Below are 16,375 nucleotides of genomic sequence, written 5' to 3' on the forward strand. Positions count from 1 at the left end.
TTTTGGCAGGTACGCCTTTACCACAGCTGCTCCCATAAGCTCCATTAGCTGACCCCCACGTGTTTACATATTCTGTGGCCACCACAAAGACAAAGAAGCCTTCATCGCAGTTTTCCGCCTTTGTCAAATGCCCAATCACCTCGTCTTGTTCACTGCCTACTCAATAGACACTGCCTTGAAAATGATGGAGGTTGGAGATAAAAACAATTACCAGACGTTTGAATGTAGTCTCTTGAATCTACAAAAGACCGCTTTGGCTTCCGTATTCAACGAAGCCTTCGATTACAACTGCACGACTGATGACGGTCCCATGCTCGTCCTGAAAAGAACCGAGACTATCAAGACAGCGAGGGCTTTGGCATCTGACCGGGGCCCAGGAACGACTCTCATGGTCACTCAAGTGGTGGCAGGATGCGTTCTCCTGGCATCTTTCGCGCATCGCTTCTACGGCCGAGAAAAGCGCCGATTCGGCCTGGATGATGTCTGTATTGTCATAGCTCTGGTAAGTACCAAGCAACAAGCAGGAGGTTTGGGCCAGCACGTTCAAATCTGGGTACGACTGAATACTAACAGAATGGAGGTTCTTACTTGCGTTGCAGCATCGATTGTAACCGCTGAAACCTCTTCTGTGACTGTCTTAGCTCACAATCGCAGGATTGGCATGATGTAGCTCAATCTGGCTCTTATCCACGCACAGTACTCCATCGCCTCTATCATTGCACTATCAATTGCTCCGTCCCAGCCCAGGATTGGGTCGCCACTCACCGTTTTAGCATCCGGCATGCTCAGCATCGCTTTCAATTTTGTCTACTTCTACTGTCTGTCCTTCCAGATGTCCCCCGAATACTGGAGCCTTACTGCCCAGACCTTGTTTCATTTTCTACAGCAGGGTAAGTTTTACCACCACCTCAATCGCCTTGGACTGCTTGCTAACATATGTTTCATCAGTTTTCTCCACGGCTTGGTGGTCTTCGTTGGGGATCTTACAGTTGTTGGAGCTAAAAATGCACCCACACTGGCGGTTGTCATTTATAGTACCTGGGCTCTTTGCCTACTGTGCGTGTTATAGTCCCCCTTTTGATACTGTTTGGAGCATTGCTGACGCTTGGAAAAGGACCAACATCATTACTTATACCCAGACCCCCGAGAGGTTCCGTACGGTTACGGGAATGTGCATGTTCGACAGCCCCCGGCCCATTGTGCTAGCGGTTGTCGAGCAGACTGTCGCTATCATGATCGCCAATTTTATGTCCAAAAGCTTCCTCTGCGGCGACAATCACGATGCCACCACAGCGAAGCCTGTCGAAACCCCAGCAGGCGCCGCGCAAGCATCGATGGCAGACAAAAAAGCTGTTATTTTGGGGGTATAAATCAGCACAATTAATAAGAGGGGCTTGAAATAGCCTGTCTTGATGATGTTCTAGCGGTCGGCGCAGAGATCTGGACGGCTGCTTGTGCTGTTCTGGTCAGCCCATCGTAGTTTTCGCTAGGCGACGGCGGTCTCGATATATCAAGGGCACTTATGACTGGCTTTTCTCCGAGGGATAATGCACCCGAAAGACCGGATCAGCTTTCATGTGAAAGGTGGCAAAAGCTATGGTCAATATTACATATGTAGTTAGGAGTACGCCTCTATGAGAAGATGGGCCCTTGCATGGAGTGTCCGTTTGAATTTCGTTTCCATATCTTCCTTCAATCTATCAAACAGTACTCCGTAGTTCCTCGGGATGGAAAGTCTTTCAGTTGGTACGGAGTACACACCCAATTCTACGCTACCCGCCAGACGGTTACGTGAACTTGTTTACTTCACTCCTGTCCGTCTGATTCCCCGTTAGTCTTGGTCCGACGTACAAAGGAGGCAATACGGACATCCACTCACTGTCCAACGTTTAGCACATTGTGAGGAACGGCCAACCTGAATGTTTCTCACACACATGCTTGTTACGCAGAATACTGATCTCGAAGCATCTATGTGACTTGTCAACATGCGGCTGAGACGCTCGACATTTTTTTAGTAGCTGTTGGTTAGTGCTTGACATGTGAGAACGGTGGGTCCACGATGACAGGTGCTATGGGGGAGAAGCCAATCATCTTTCGCGATTGAAGAATGCACTGGTAGGATAAAAAAAGCCGACCTCAGGCGTTCCTTTCATTGTCAGTAGTCTGGGCCGGTCAATTTATGCCATACCGGTGTGTTCGTACCTCTACTCCCTCGGACGGCACACAATCGAGACCGGCGAAACAGCTTCTGCAAGCATTGAGCCTAGCCGTAAGCGAGCTACTCATAATATGCATCTCAACAGTTTCGATCATCCTATCAGAAGCAGCATGGCAGAAATTGCGTGCAGCGGGCTAAGAGAAAGGAGGCAAGGTGGCGCCATCTAACTCGTAAGCTGCGTGTTCAATAACCTCGACGGTTGCACCAGAGCGAAGAAAGGCTTTTTGCATTTTCGCGATGCACCCCTCCTGCAGTTTACCGTAGCACTGTTGCTATTATTACTACCCAACAAACATCCTCTTGTTAAGACATGCGGAGAAAATTAGAAGAATGCGGCGCCCGGCATGAAGAAGCCGGCCGGAGGAATAGGCTATGCAACTGAGTGATGTCATTCTGCAAAACCCGTTATCGCGCAGCTGTTCGAGGCGTGCCACCAGACCAGACAAAAGTACCTCTGCCTTCCTTTTACGCTCCTGGTCATCTATCCATCATCGCTTTTCCCTGATCTTTCTTGCATCCGTAATGCCGCGTTTTCGCGCAGCATATCTTGATTTCTTCCGCCGTGGCGAGAGAGCATACGTCGTAGAAAAGAATGAGCGACATTGGTGCACGGGCCATGTATTTTCACATGCCAGTAGACACGCCTAAAACTTTACGTATTAAGATACTATGTAATAAGTTCGTATATTACGTAGCAGAGAGCTCTTGCCTGTTTTTCTTAGCGAAGGCCTGCCTGCCTAACCGCCAATCCTTTCTCTCTCACAGCCGAGTCCAGAGATAAGGCAAGTGCGGCCGGTCCGTTAGCACCAGTAGACATACACACCAACCACACACGCGCTGTAACCAGAGCTATTTCTGCTAATGCCGCCAACGACAGAGGGAGGGGCCCCACCCTACTGTCTGTCAGAGACAAGAGGCGAAAAGCACATGCTAATGGACGCACGCATCTATCCTTCGTAAAACACTGCAGCTCCCTTTCCCACCGACTCCTGCCCCCTTTCCATCACCTTCTCTTCTTTCTCCTTCTTGACCGAACATCATCGGACAGATCCATTTCCAGCTCTATTCCCCCAGAGAGCCAAGACATCTTTGTGTCGCATTTGATCCCCAGCTATCTCACATTCCTCCGTCTGTTTTTCGTCTCGCTCCGCAATCCTCGCACTATCGGGTTTCACGTGTCGCACATAAAAGTTCCTATACCAGCAGCCGCCCCCCAACCGATTTTCTCTCCTTTCTACCAGAAGAAAAGCCGCTTGCATCTCTCTACTACCCATACCTTCCTCCCGCCAATCTGTCGATCACGTCCCTAACCACACGCGCTTCCTACTTATCACAATGGCCTCTCCCACTGTGAACGGCGTCAATGGCGTCAACGGAGTCGCCCCGCAATCCGCCTTTTTCGACGTACGTGATAAACATGATGAACGGCTGTTCTCTGGTTGGCCTTCTCTCGTTTCATTTCCTCTTGCACATACTTCTTCTGCCTTCTTCAGGTCGTCCAGAAGCGAAACAAGGCTAATTTGTACTCTTTACAGCACCTCTGTCAGTATCCCGTCGTTACCGATGGCCTGACGTCGATCCAGAAGAACAAGTACGGCCAACAGACGCTGGCACTTAGCACATCTGCCCTTGAGACATTTGAGAGCCTGGCCAAGCCCGTGCTGCCGTATCTTGCCAAGCCGTACGAGTACGTGTCGCCGTACGTCAAGAAGGTCGACGGTTTGGGAGACCGGACCCTCGACAACTTCGACCAACACTTCCCGGTCGTGCGCAAGCCTACCGCTGAGGTGTACAAGGACACCAAGGACTTTGTGCTGTATCCCGTGCGCAAGGGCATCGAGAGCCGCGACCACGTCGTGAGCGTGTATAACGGCGAACGCAAGCAGATCAACGGTGATGGCGTCTTCCCTCTCAGCAAGGCCCTGGCCGTCACGGCCATAGTCGTCGCCACCGAGACTCTCGGCTGGGTGCGTGAGTATCTGACTACTGCCACCGCTGCGGCCAAGGAGGTAGTACAGGAGAAGACGGCCAGCGGAACCAACTAGGGTGTTTCGGCCAGCAGCAGCTGTCGCAGCAGCTGCAGAACAAAGACTGTTACTGCTACTGCTACTGCTGCGATGACGGACATTGAAACAGAAACAGCATCGCCACCATAGCGCCAAGCAGTGATATGGAATGACAGTCCCTTGTTTGCCTCAAGGATGTTATGCCAAATAGTATTTTATCTTGCGTTATTTCGCGGCTTGGGTATGTCTGGACGGCCCGCATGACGTCCTTGCATTTGCCCCGCGTTCTTCGAATCCTGTTTTATTGATATCATGTTTGTCGGTATATTTGTGCTTAGTTTCCTTGGGGTGCGATCCCTTACATGGAAGCCTGCTATTGAGAGAAACCCAGGGATATATTTTGTTATTGAGACTGTCTTTTTGTTTGCAGAATCTGCTTTACACTGAGAAGGAGGCAAGGGGACACCGGCCACGAGCACGACGTGTCGATCAGATATGACTTCAATTGCGTGTAGGACTGAGCGCTAGAATAAACAGCAGGTATTCACAGAGGGATTTCCCTTATGCTGAAATATGCCCAGAAGAGTGAAACGCATAAGAAGACGCTGCCCCACATCCTAGCCGTACGGAGTATGCAAGTGGTCTCGACGGGCCTTTTACGGGTCTTGTCAAGCTTTTGTCAGCCCCGCCAATCTGCACCTTACAAAACAATTATCTCAGCAAGAGACGGTTTCAACGGCGCTAATATACAGCTGTACCAGCTTTGTCATGGCTGAATCAACCGAAAATTCTTGGCTTTCTGCACTCTGACGAATCAGCAAGCCTCTTGTCAGCATTAGTGGAGAATGACGAATCAGTCAAAAGAAGACAAAATGGGAGCTTCCTCTCGTCGAAAGGACGACAGGAATGTTCGCGACAGTTCGGCAGCCACACTTACAGTGCTTTCCCTTCATCTCACGGCAGCTGTTGTCCTTGTATAAATAGAGGGTCTCCAGTCCGCTCGATCTAGATGAAGGCTTTTTGGATCATACTCTCCATCCTCGTTGGTATTGGATCGATTCTTGTCTTCCGCGACAACTTGCCAGCAGCACTTCAGCCCTACATCAGCGCACTCGCCAACAACATTTTGCAAACAGACGCACCTCTGAACAGCACAGCCGTGAACAATCCAGGCGCGCAGCAACAAGCAAAAGCACAAACACAAGCCATCCTCGGCAGCACAGCTCCGCAAGTCATTACCGACATGTCTGCCGCCGTCTCGCGCACGATCCGCAAGGTCTTTCTGGCCGTCGAGCAGGCCGAGGGTGCGGGCGCGCGGGTGCGCCGCTCGATTGGCACGCCGTCGCTGCGCAACCTGTCGCCCTTTCTGATGCTGGACCACTTCACGATCAAGCCGGGTTCGGGCTTCCCGGATCACCCCCACCGCGGCCAGGAGACGATCACGTACCTGCTCGAGGGCGCGGTCGACCACGAGGACTTTGCCGGCAATGCCGGCACGATTGAGGCCGGCGACCTGCAGTTCATGACGGCCGGCCGCGGCATCCTCCACGCCGAGATGCCGCACCAGAACGCGGACGGGTCGGCCAACGTCGGGCTGCAGCTGTGGGTCGACCTGCCGCGGCAGCTGAAGAACTGCGAGCCGCGCTACCGTGACCTGCGAGCAGCCGAGATTCCCAGCGTCGACGCCGACGACGGCCGCGTTCACATCAAGGTCATCTCGGGCCAAAGCCACGGCGTTGACAGCGTCAAGGACCTCGCCTACACGCCCGTCTGGATCCTCGACATCACCGTGAAGCCCGGCGGCCGCGTCGTCCAGCCCGTTCCCGCCGGCTGGACCGCCTTTGCCTACACGCTCGATGGCGACGTGCGCTTCGCCAACGGCAGCGCCAAGGACAGCGGCGACGAGAACCCCTCCACGCTCGTCCACGCCTTCCACAACATCGTCTTCGCCCCGGATGGCGATGCTGTCACCGCTTCTGTCGATGCGGCCGCCACCAAGAGCGCTCGCTTCGTGCTCGTGGCCGGTACCCCCCTCGACCAGCCGGTCGTCCAGTACGGCCCGTTTGTCGTCACCAACAAGGACGAGGTCTACCAGGCCCTTATGGACTACCAGAGCTTCTCCAACGGCTTTGAACGTGCCAAGGGCTGGAAGAGCGAGATCGGCAAGACGATGGTGGAGTAATGGCAGGGAGCAAAAATCAAAGCAGAAAACACAGAAAAGTAGAACCGAATGGAGCCTCACAGGCCTTTGACCTTTTTTTCCCTGTCCTGTAATTGCTGTCATTGATCTTGTAAATATCACGTTAATGTACATAGACGTTGGTTAATGAACTGACTACAACACAGTTTATACGAACGATTTTAAGATAGTGAGATTGCATGCGGTTGACCTTTATTGAGAGTGTCTTTTCCGTGCTTCAAGTACCAGAAGGGAAACTCACAGGAGGACTTCCAAAAGTATCATACGGCAGGTTGTTTCGCTAATTATCATTAGCTTACATGATTTCGCAACCCTCAGGAACTTCTCTTCTTCCTCAGCTTCTCCTTCTACAATATCCTGCATTTTGGTGACGTACTCGTAAAGACAAATGAAGTAGGACTTGTGTTGATGCTTTGGCCCGAGCACTTCCGACCCATGGCTTTGAAAAACGGTCGTTAGTTTCCACATGCAACGCGAGAATAGCCAAGGCCTACGCCATTGCGCAGCAGCTCAACCTCGGCCCCAAGAACGCCTATCAGCAAAGAGAAGAGTTCAAACGAACGGTCAGCGGATTTGACTGCGAATGCCTTGTCAGTATTTAAGCAGGTCGGTGGCGCTCACATTCAAATACACAGCCCGGTCGATCTCCCTGCCAAGGCCGCCCCTCCCACCGAGCCCTTCGAGTGCCGGTCGCCGCAGTAGTCCGGTCGGAAAATGTGGAATTATCGTCCCTCGTGATGTCGATCTGTCGGCAGAAGGTCCGGCCGATTGCTGACAAGCAGACTAGCAGTTGGCAAGGCTATGTGCGCACCAGCCAATCATGGGATTAGCTACATTTAAGTGGGCTGGCTGTTCTTTCAAGGCGAAGAGTGCGCACCTCATGATCCCAATCGACGAACAGCGAACCTGATGGGGAAGGTGAGTCGTGGGCGCCCGTAATGTTGGGACATACCGCAAGAAAGCTTGGTGTCTCATTATGCTAAGGGGTGCGGTTTGCTCAATCGAGGCGCATTCTGTTCTCTGACCGTCGAGCTGATAACGGCGACACCAACCAAAGCGGCCCCACCCAGGAAAGCCAAGCTTTTTCGATCACCCATTTGCACGGAGTAAAGCACCTTCTTTTCCGCCCCGTTTTCTAGTGTAATGACACCCCCCTCGTCAAATCCTGACACTCCTAACGTCTGATGTGGCGGTACAGCTCCGTTGGATTCGGTTGGCCTCGAATATCCGACGATTTCTTCACGGCCCTGTTTAATTGCAATGTCTTTGTTGGCTCGCTTGTACTCGTACTTTTGTTCCTCGTGATCGTGGCAACGGCCGGTCGTGGCATGCATCGTATTTCGTATCGGAAATCCAGGTTCAGCAATTTGTCGTAGCATTTTTCCTTCGTTAGCCAGGTGAATACGCACCCGATGCCTGGATGACATATTCCGAGAGAGGGTAGTGCGTCCTGCATAACTCTGAAGATACTTTGTATCTCACTTAGTCCCTCTTGGTTGTTATTCCAAGCCGTACAAATAGGCGTTCAAGTACTCCGTACTCTGAATCTGGATTGTATCTTAGTGCGTCTCGTGTCCGCACAGTTTGCCTTATAAGACACTGTAAAAGTACACACTTGCAATGTCTGTAATTCCGTACGCATTTGTACTCATAGCTGTTGCAAGTTACAACTTAAAGATCAATTGTTCCAAATACGAAATTGATGATCCCGCGTCTGGTGACCAAGAGTTGACAAAGCATTGGATTGGCCGTTTGGTGAAATGCCCGATCTGTGGCGCAAGCACTGTGTCGCGTGGATTCGACATAGGCGCATACTGTACTCCGTGCCCACGCGCTAACGGGCCCAAGGGCACCTTCCTGCAACGTACCCAAAACGCCTACTAGTTTCTCCGCAAAGCACTATGAGCTAACACTTAGTGTCTTACGAGCAAGTTCCCATGAGTGCGCTTCTAATCGGCAGCTGCTCTCGCACTGCCACAAACTCAAAGTGATAAAGGGACCCCCGCTTCCCTCTCGCTTTCATCTGCTGTTTCCAGAACACGCTCTCCATATCCTCGTTCTCAGCTCCTGCTCACATTCTCAGCTTCTACAGACTATTCGAGCGCAGAACAAGCTTACCAACTCGACCTCTTTCTCATCTTTGCAACCATGAGTGCAGAAGCAAGTGGCAGTATGGACAACAGCAGTTCCAAGCCGATGGTGGATAACAATGTCGGATTTCGCCCACAGATCAACATGGAGGTCACCCCTCCTCGCCCCGAAGACCTGCAGAAGAGCTATGCGACCATCGTGAGCGACTACGCTGGCACTAACGACTGGTATGGTGGAATGAGTACGTCCAAGCCGTTGCTATCTATTTTCCATGCTACTGCTTCTTTGGCCGGCTGCTAACGCTTTCTTCTCACCGCAGTCAATACGCTCGGCACCTGCATCGGCGGCTTGGGCGCTATCCCCTGCTGCATCTGCTGTCCGAACCCGTATAAGAGCGTCAGCCAGGGCAACGTCGGCCTCGTCACCAAGTTTGGTCGTTTTTACAAGGCCGTCGACCCGGGCCTGGTCAAGATCAACCCACTTAGCGAGCACCTGGTCCAGGTAGACGTCAAGATCCAGACGGTCGAGGTGCCTAAGCAGGTCTGCATGACCAAGGACAACGTCACCGTGCACCTGACCTCGGTCATCTACTACCACATTGTCAGCCCCCACAAGGCCGCCTTTGGCATCAACAACGTGCGCCAGGCCCTCATCGAGCGCACGCAGACGACGCTGCGCCACGTTGTCGGCGCCCGCATCGTACAGGACGTCATTGAGCGGCGCGAGGAGATTGCGCAGTCCATCGGAGAGATCATCGAGGACGTGGCCGCTGGCTGGGGTGTCCAGGTCGAGAGCATGCTCATAAAGGACATCATCTTCAGCCAGGAGCTGCAGGAGTCGCTCTCCATGGCTGCCCAGAGCAAGCGTATCGGAGAATCCAAGATTATTGCCGCCAAAGCCGAGGTACAATTTCTCTTCTCTCTTTCTTGTCTCCCCCCTACTACTCTGTTCGCCTGCTAACCTCCTTAGGTCGAGTCCGCCAAATTGATGCGCCAGGCTGCCGATATCCTGTCGTCGGCTCCCGCCATGCAGATCCGCTACCTCGAGGCCATGCAGGCTATGGCTAAGACCGCCAATAGCAAGGTCATCTTCCTGCCAGCCGCGAACCAGACGATGCCCGGGTCATCGGCCTTTGATACGGCCATCAAGCAGGCGAACAGCGAGCCCGGAGAGCCGAGCAGCTTCCAAGAGTTTGGAGGTCAGGACCACAGTTTCCAACAGGCTATCAACGCTCGGGTGGTCGAGAGCATCTGATCGAGAGCATCCGAGCGGATTTCGCCTTGTGCTTCTCCATTTCCAGTTGCGCTGACGTTAAGGGGCCTTGTTGCCGTTGACTACGACAAATAGTGACGCACAATGGTAACGGCTGGTCGTCATTGTTCAATACATGAAGTATACGAGACAGTCCCCCACGCGCACCTGTATCTTCTCTTGTTGGTGCTATACGCCGCATTTGACCAAAAGACCAACGAACAGATACTCGCAAGACTTACACCGGAAACATCAATCCAGAAAAGGCGATAAGCCTGAACTTTTGTTGGGATGGTGAGGAAGGAAAGGAAGGATACTCCTGGTAATCGAGGATGGAGTAATTGTGAGGGAAGTCCGTCATCAGGGATGCCCAAGTTGTTTGTATGTTTTCTTTTTCTTATTCCTTTCCTTTTCAGTAGGATACCCAAGATATCACTGGTCTGTTTTTGCGGTCTCCGTTATATTCATGATTTTCATGATTTTCATGTTTGATGTATATGGATAGTTACATCCAGTAATGCTATCGCACTTCACGAGAAGATCTTGGCTGTGGGCTCAAACAACGAAGAGCTTCACATGCATCAGATGGCTAGTGCACAACCACGTCCAACGTTAAGTTTGGCGCAACAGTTGAGAGGGAAGTACGGGGTACTTTGTGCATACAACAGCAAGAAATGACTCAGCGCCGGTACGATTACCCTGACCCTTGAACGGCGTTGTGTTTCCTACTGTATGAGTAAGGGATCTTCATCTCACCGCGCTTACGTTCTTCGGCTGTTGCTTGTAACGTGCCGCCCAGAGGCAGAAAATTATCCAACATTCTAGCTTTGACCGTGTTGATAGACTGTTTCATACGGAGTAGGGCAAACACATGATATAAATCTGTTACGTAGCCTTTCACCGTCGGTTGAACGCAACTTGCAGCTGGACAAAAACAAAGCAACACAGAGAAAACACACAAATTCATAAACAAAGCTCTGGCCATCATGGAAGCAAGCTTCGTGTCTTCACGCTTTCTCCGGGAAGTATCGGAATTCTCCAAGGCTGCTACGGAACTGGCCAAATGCGCTTCGAATGTCTCCCGGACTGCCGCAGAGCTTTCCGAGATGGCTCCAAAACTGTCGAAAGCCATCTCTGTACACTATGAGCCTATCATGGAAGAACACAAGACCCTCTGCAGCATCAGCAAGGATTTCACCGTATTATCCGAGCTCGTGTTGGGGATCCAAAGGCCCCCTTCAAAGCTGGAACTGGCTCCACAAGCTACACAGGATTTCCACCTCTTCCCACTTCTGCCTGTTGAGGTGCAAACCATGATCTGGGAGGCCGCAGCCTGGCCTCCGCCCTGCGCGTCCTATTTCGAAACACTGGAATATTTGCATTATAGCCACAACCTTTTCAATGGCTATCAAGGCGATGATGGGCTCAGGTCAGCCTGCAAATTGTCTCACGAGGCAATAACACGCGTTTATGATTAAAGGCGTGATCACTTCAACAAAGTACGCTGTTGCATCTCCGAGAGTCAAGAGACTGAAGAGCTATACCAAAACCTTTCATGGCTGAACAGATATGGAGTAAACCTCCATCTACGAGTTCAGTACATTACCAGAAATGTGGAATACAATGTTTGTACGATGGAGCGGATACTGCGCGAAGCTACGAAACAAGAAAACATCGTGGCAGATAACGTCCAAGTATTCAATGCGATCCAGCCATCATCATTACGAGTGGATGATACGGAAAACCCCGATAAATTTGAATGGCTTTTTTACGAAAATGACTTCGAGACCATGGTAGAGCATTTGGCCTATATAGCATGGTGTTATTTTAAGACTTTTGCTCACGGTCCTTTCGATAACGAGGACATTTTTTTGATGGGAATTGATAAGCGGAGAAGAAACCATGTCAACATATTCAGTGTTGTATTTACATTTAGTTGTATCGCGTGGCCAATGCGACAGCTATCTTGTGGGGGCCAATATATGATGTGTTTGTGTTGGCTTTTCAAAAGCATTCCGGCGGTCATCATCGGATACTCAGCATTTCCTTCTTATCCAAAGCCTCCCGTCCAAAATCGAACTCTGAAAAATCATCGTCCATGTAGTCTCGATCGACAGCGCCATACATGACTGCCACGCGCGCACATCCTTTGTTCAATCCACCTAATTGATATCTACATAAGACTTAGCCAGTACCTCAACCGGCTGTCGTCGAGCGGTGCCTTGCAGAGCAACTTGACTTCCCGACCTACCTGTTGATACTGTACAACACCTGCAGTCTCGTCCTTCTCTCTTCTAAACTTACATTCTCAGTTGCATATCTCTGTGTTTTTCGAAACACACCAGTGCTGTTTTACGGCCATCTTCCGGCGAGCTTTTTGCTGCAGGCTGAAAGGTCCTATAACATGGACCTTGATAAATGTGGATGGAGGTGTGACCACCTTAAGGGCATTGGTGTGACAAGCAGGATTTGTAAAGCGGAAGGTAGCCAGTGCCGAGCGGCGAAGAGTACGTTTGCCTTGACGGCGACGAGATTTGATGCTGGGCCGTGATGGCCTTGACAGCAAGCTGCCCTGACAGCTCGTCTCTGGTGCAGATGTGTCCGTTGGCGGCGACCCAATTGGGGCGCTTTTTTTCTTAGAAAAGGACTATTGGGTACCACGCATCGTGACCGTAAAGTGGAGGGTCGACGTTGGCGAAACCACTCGCGGTCGAGGTTGGCTCTCTCTCTTCTTTCGGTAGAAGGTTGAAACAAGATAATATAGGGAATGGATATTGGTTTACTAGATCGACACAGCATGTAAGGACTGCTAATAATCGCACTGTAGTATCTCGTACAACCACACGATAAGCGTAACAGCAAAAATATCAGATAAAAGCTCAATATAAAGGACGAATCTCGTCATACAAAAAACACGTCCTCCTTCAAAAGTACCTTTAGTCTGTCACTGCTCTGACTTGCTGCGGCACAGCTACAGAGCCTCGTTTTAGGCACCCATACTCCCTATACAGTTGCCGATCCAAAAACCAAGAAGCAGGCATATAGGGTTAAAATTCCGAACTCTTTTATATATAACTTGTATCCGGCACTGTAAGACTCGTCTTGTTGCATTGCGTTGTAATGTTAGGGAGGAAGATGCATCTATTTGAAGTATAGTACAATCAAGATCACGGTAACCTGGCTACATTTAGCAAAATGCTACCGTCGCTTTGGCGCTGTATGTTTCGTTATGAAAGAGGATTCTAGTCCCCTGCTAATTATTTGCTGCTTTTTAGGACAGAACACCGTATCGAAAGGACTATGCGCAAGTCCTTGCAGATAAATTCAAAGTTCTTGAGTTTACCACGGGGCAGACTTAATGCTTGGTACATTTCACAGTTGCGTGTGAAGATGCGGTCACATCTCTTGGATTATAGCTGATTTACCAGATATCTAGGCTGCAGAGATGATTGGCATCTTATGGCATTTTGACGCAGGCTACCTCGTTAGTTTTCAATAGATGAAACCCGAGGAAGATGTCCAAGGTATCGGGCGACCTTCGCTGTCAGTGCTTGAGCACTCTTCGTCGCTTGGAATATCGCAATCGCTATAATCATCAGGATCCTGCTCATATCTTCCTTCCCCCTCATTTAGTAGCTCATTCCGTAGTCTCTCAGTTAGTGGTGTTGCAGTATATATTTTCGTCTTCCAGGAACCTCCCTCTTCCCCCCCGGGGGGGTTTTCAGATGCCCGGTAGCCGCCTCGGACAATGTCGGGCAAGAGTTCTTGCACGTCCACGACACCTTTGTTGCCGTCACACCCTATGCGAAACATGCTACGACCATAGTGACTTGGTTGCCGCGTCCGCTCGGTTGACTCGGCTATCCATGTTACCTTTACGGCACCGACGTACCTGCAGTCGATCACGTCCTCGACTATCCCGTTTCCGACATGTTGACCCCGTCCCACGGCCATAGCCAGCAGCCACGGCTTCGAGCTGTGACCTTCGCGAAGAAGCACACAAGCCTGCCGGTTCTGCAGCGCTGCAGCCACGCGCGAGACAGTGGTCGCGTCAGCGTCCCTTATAGGTGTAATTGCGCCCTCGGCGCAGTCATCTTCGGAGAGCCCCCGGTACAGCCAAGATCCAGTCGCTCCGCCGAGGTTGTCTATAGTTAGGGAGAGGCTGCTTTTCTGGTTGGCGTCGTCCAGATCGCCAGATGTCCCGACAGGCATGTCGTAGATGGCCATGGCCGCCCACGAAAACGGACCGGATTCGCGGATGGTCGACTTCCCGTGTAGCAGAGAGGCGTGGCTGATAGTGGGCAGGTGCACGAGAATGCGCTCCGACGTGTGTCTTTTGATGTGCTCCTGGAGGTGTTCTCGGGCCTCCCCCTCTGCGGTGACCAGATTCTTGCATTCACTGCAGCCTGTTTCTGGTGGCAGGTCGGCCAGCAGGCCGGCAATGGTCATCTTGTCATCGATGCGGCAGACGCTGCGCGGCCGGAGGACGGCAAGCAGGTCGCGCATGCTTGCGATCGGCCGGTTCTCTGGCCGGGACGCCGTCTGCCGGCGCATACGCTGGATAATGCAGGTCGCAATCCAGTGGGCGCGGGTGGAGCTTCCCGGGTGCTTTGCCAAGATATCATCATCCAGGTCCTTGATTAGGGGCTCATTCGGATGAGGTCCCTTGAAAAGTACCTTGACACGCCGGGACTCGTACAGCTCAAGCGCCGTCCAGCCACGAGTGAACCAGGACGAGAGCACAATGGCCACACAAGGACTCCCATCGTCGGTCCAGGAGAGATTGAGGAGGAAGCTGTCGTGCAGGATAGTGCACTCAGCTGCCCGGTAGTTCTCGTGCATGGTGTTGATGCATCTCTGCCGCAAAGCCCGGTCGGTCGGGAGGGATATCGTGTCCCACCAGATGCCGTCGCAGTCGAGTCGCTCGGCTATGCGCAGGAAAAAGTCCATCAGACACTTGTTCACGACGCCGATATCAGCCTGCGGCCCGATGCCGATGCCTGTGCCATCCATCCATACGTGGGATATGGCGGCATAACGGAAGCCGGGCTTGACGACGGCGGGCATGATCTCGAACCGCGACCAGACCGACCCCGTGCCGCGGCGAATAGACGCCTCGAGCAGCTGGACCGGGTAGACTACCAGCGGGCACTCGTGGGGATCGTCCGTCTTGTGGAGCTGCTCCATCCTGCTCGTGTCCAGCGAATTAAATGGACAGGTCTTGGGTGAGCAATTGCCGTGGCCGCGCTGCTTGAACAGGGCCGGATATCGCCGTGCGTGCTCCAGTAGGCCGGGAAGGTCCATCTCCCGCCGCTCCATGACGCCCACCAGATTCCAGAGTCGATTCTTGCACAGACCGAGAACTTCTGCCGTCTCCAGCGACCGGCTGACGCTCTCCCTGACTAGATACGAGGGAAGGAACTGCGGCCCCCATTTGGCGTCGATGAGGCTGCCCAGGCCGTCGGCATTTTGGATGGTGAGCATCCAGTAGATCAGCTCGGACACGCTGGCCAGGTCGATGGAATGCTGCCCTTGACGGTCGACAAGATTGCATCCGAGTTCCTTTGTCTCCACCAGTTGATCCGCCAAGAGGCGGTGGCACAGCGTGACCGCCATGACCAAATGCATATACGCCGGCCGTCTCCGTTCCGCCGTCGTAAACATGGCCTGGCACGCCATGGCCGTGACGACCCAGTCGCGGAAGGCGGTCCACTCGCAGTGCGGTGCCACGAGGCTCATCCGCTCCCTCTGCCGGCAGCAGCTGCTGCGCCGACACCTCTGCACCTCGGCTGCACAGCAGAGCCGAGCCAGGGAATTGCCGAATGCGAGGTGACGATGGACAATGAGGCGCAGAGGTTCAGGGCTGTATGTGCCCCAAGACGCCCTGTCATCAATAGAGTTGGCACAGACGGAGGTGAGCCTAGTGTACTTGTTCTGTAGGAGCTCGGTACCAACGTCCAGATAAACGAAGTCCAGGTCTCGCAATGGATTTCCACTGAGCCAGTCATCGGGCACTGGCATCCGTGGACCGCTCAGCTCGTCGTAATCTGCATCCATTGTGTTTGTCTGTACCAGGTTGTCTGTTCTGCCTCTCTGTCGGGCCAACCCAACATGACCCAACCCACCGTGCAATGCCCAACGGAAGCATCACGTAAATAGACCAATCAGGCTATCGTTAGGAATTCATACACGCGGGACGCCCGCCATTTGTGCAGGCCTGTACACAGTAGATAACACGGGAATAACGCCAATTCTTATATAAGCAAAAAATAGCAGCGGCCGCGGCCGCGCAGGAAGCAAAGGCAGCACAGGAGACAGAGTAGCGGCCTGTACAACTGTGTATCTAGTGCCCACCAGCTGGCAAGACAAATACAATGCATCGGTAGCACCAGTACGGCACCTACAGCGCCGGCACCGACCTAGGGCCTAGCCTGCGCAGACAAAAGCCGCCTAGGAGGATGCGACAGTAGCAACAGAAGTTAACCGATCAAAAGGAGAGGGATAGGCCGGAGAGGCGGCAGAAAAATCCGTATAATTACCAGTAGAATAGGCCGCCTATTTCTGTGCAGTTGCTATGATATCCCAATTCGCTATTAGCTCTTTGCTTAG

At 52.3% G+C, this 16,375-nt stretch overlaps 6 protein-coding genes across 6 annotated transcripts; 5 read left to right on the top strand and 1 right to left on the bottom strand.

Annotated features, from left to right (window-relative positions):
- Window positions 1–127: 127 nt before the first annotated feature.
- On the top strand, window positions 128–1,370 carry CMQ_6914 (uncharacterized protein; the record flags this gene model as incomplete). Its single annotated transcript, XM_014320600.1, has 2 exons — window positions 128–502; window positions 1,140–1,370. The coding sequence occupies 2 exons, from the start codon at window positions 128–130 to the stop codon at window positions 1,368–1,370; spliced, it is 606 nt and encodes a 201-aa protein (XP_014176075.1).
- A 2,183-nt stretch (window positions 1,371–3,553) lies between these two features.
- CMQ_6991 (pathogenesis associated protein) lies at window positions 3,554–4,263 on the top strand (the record flags this gene model as incomplete). Its single annotated transcript, XM_014320677.1, has 2 exons — window positions 3,554–3,622; window positions 3,754–4,263. 2 exons carry the CDS (start codon window positions 3,554–3,556, stop codon window positions 4,261–4,263), a joined length of 579 nt encoding a protein of 192 aa, XP_014176152.1.
- Window positions 4,264–5,233: 970 nt separating this feature from the next.
- Window positions 5,234–6,406, top strand: CMQ_6793 (pirin domain containing protein; the record flags this gene model as incomplete). Its single annotated transcript, XM_014320479.1, has 1 exon — window positions 5,234–6,406. One exon carries the CDS (start codon window positions 5,234–5,236, stop codon window positions 6,404–6,406), a length of 1,173 nt encoding a protein of 390 aa, XP_014175954.1.
- Window positions 6,407–8,572: 2,166 nt separating this feature from the next.
- On the top strand, window positions 8,573–9,769 carry CMQ_6826 (stomatin family protein; the record flags this gene model as incomplete). Its single annotated transcript, XM_014320512.1, has 3 exons — window positions 8,573–8,756; window positions 8,835–9,418; window positions 9,485–9,769. The coding sequence occupies 3 exons, from the start codon at window positions 8,573–8,575 to the stop codon at window positions 9,767–9,769; spliced, it is 1,053 nt and encodes a 350-aa protein (XP_014175987.1).
- Window positions 9,770–10,752: 983 nt separating this feature from the next.
- Window positions 10,753–11,244, top strand: CMQ_6760 (uncharacterized protein; the record flags this gene model as incomplete). Its single annotated transcript, XM_014320446.1, has 1 exon — window positions 10,753–11,244. The coding sequence occupies one exon, from the start codon at window positions 10,753–10,755 to the stop codon at window positions 11,242–11,244; it is 492 nt and encodes a 163-aa protein (XP_014175921.1).
- A 2,014-nt stretch (window positions 11,245–13,258) lies between these two features.
- CMQ_6849 (het domain containing protein) lies at window positions 13,259–15,823 on the bottom strand (the record flags this gene model as incomplete). The annotated part of the gene is made up of 1 exon (XM_014320535.1): window positions 13,259–15,823. One exon carries the CDS (start codon window positions 15,821–15,823, stop codon window positions 13,259–13,261), a length of 2,565 nt encoding a protein of 854 aa, XP_014176010.1.
- Between the last annotated feature and the right edge of the window lie 552 nt (window positions 15,824–16,375).

This window comes from Grosmannia clavigera (genome assembly GCF_000143105.1).
Source record: "Grosmannia clavigera kw1407 unplaced genomic scaffold GCSC_108, whole genome shotgun sequence".
Lineage (NCBI taxonomy): Eukaryota > Fungi > Ascomycota > Sordariomycetes > Ophiostomatales > Ophiostomataceae > Leptographium > Leptographium clavigerum.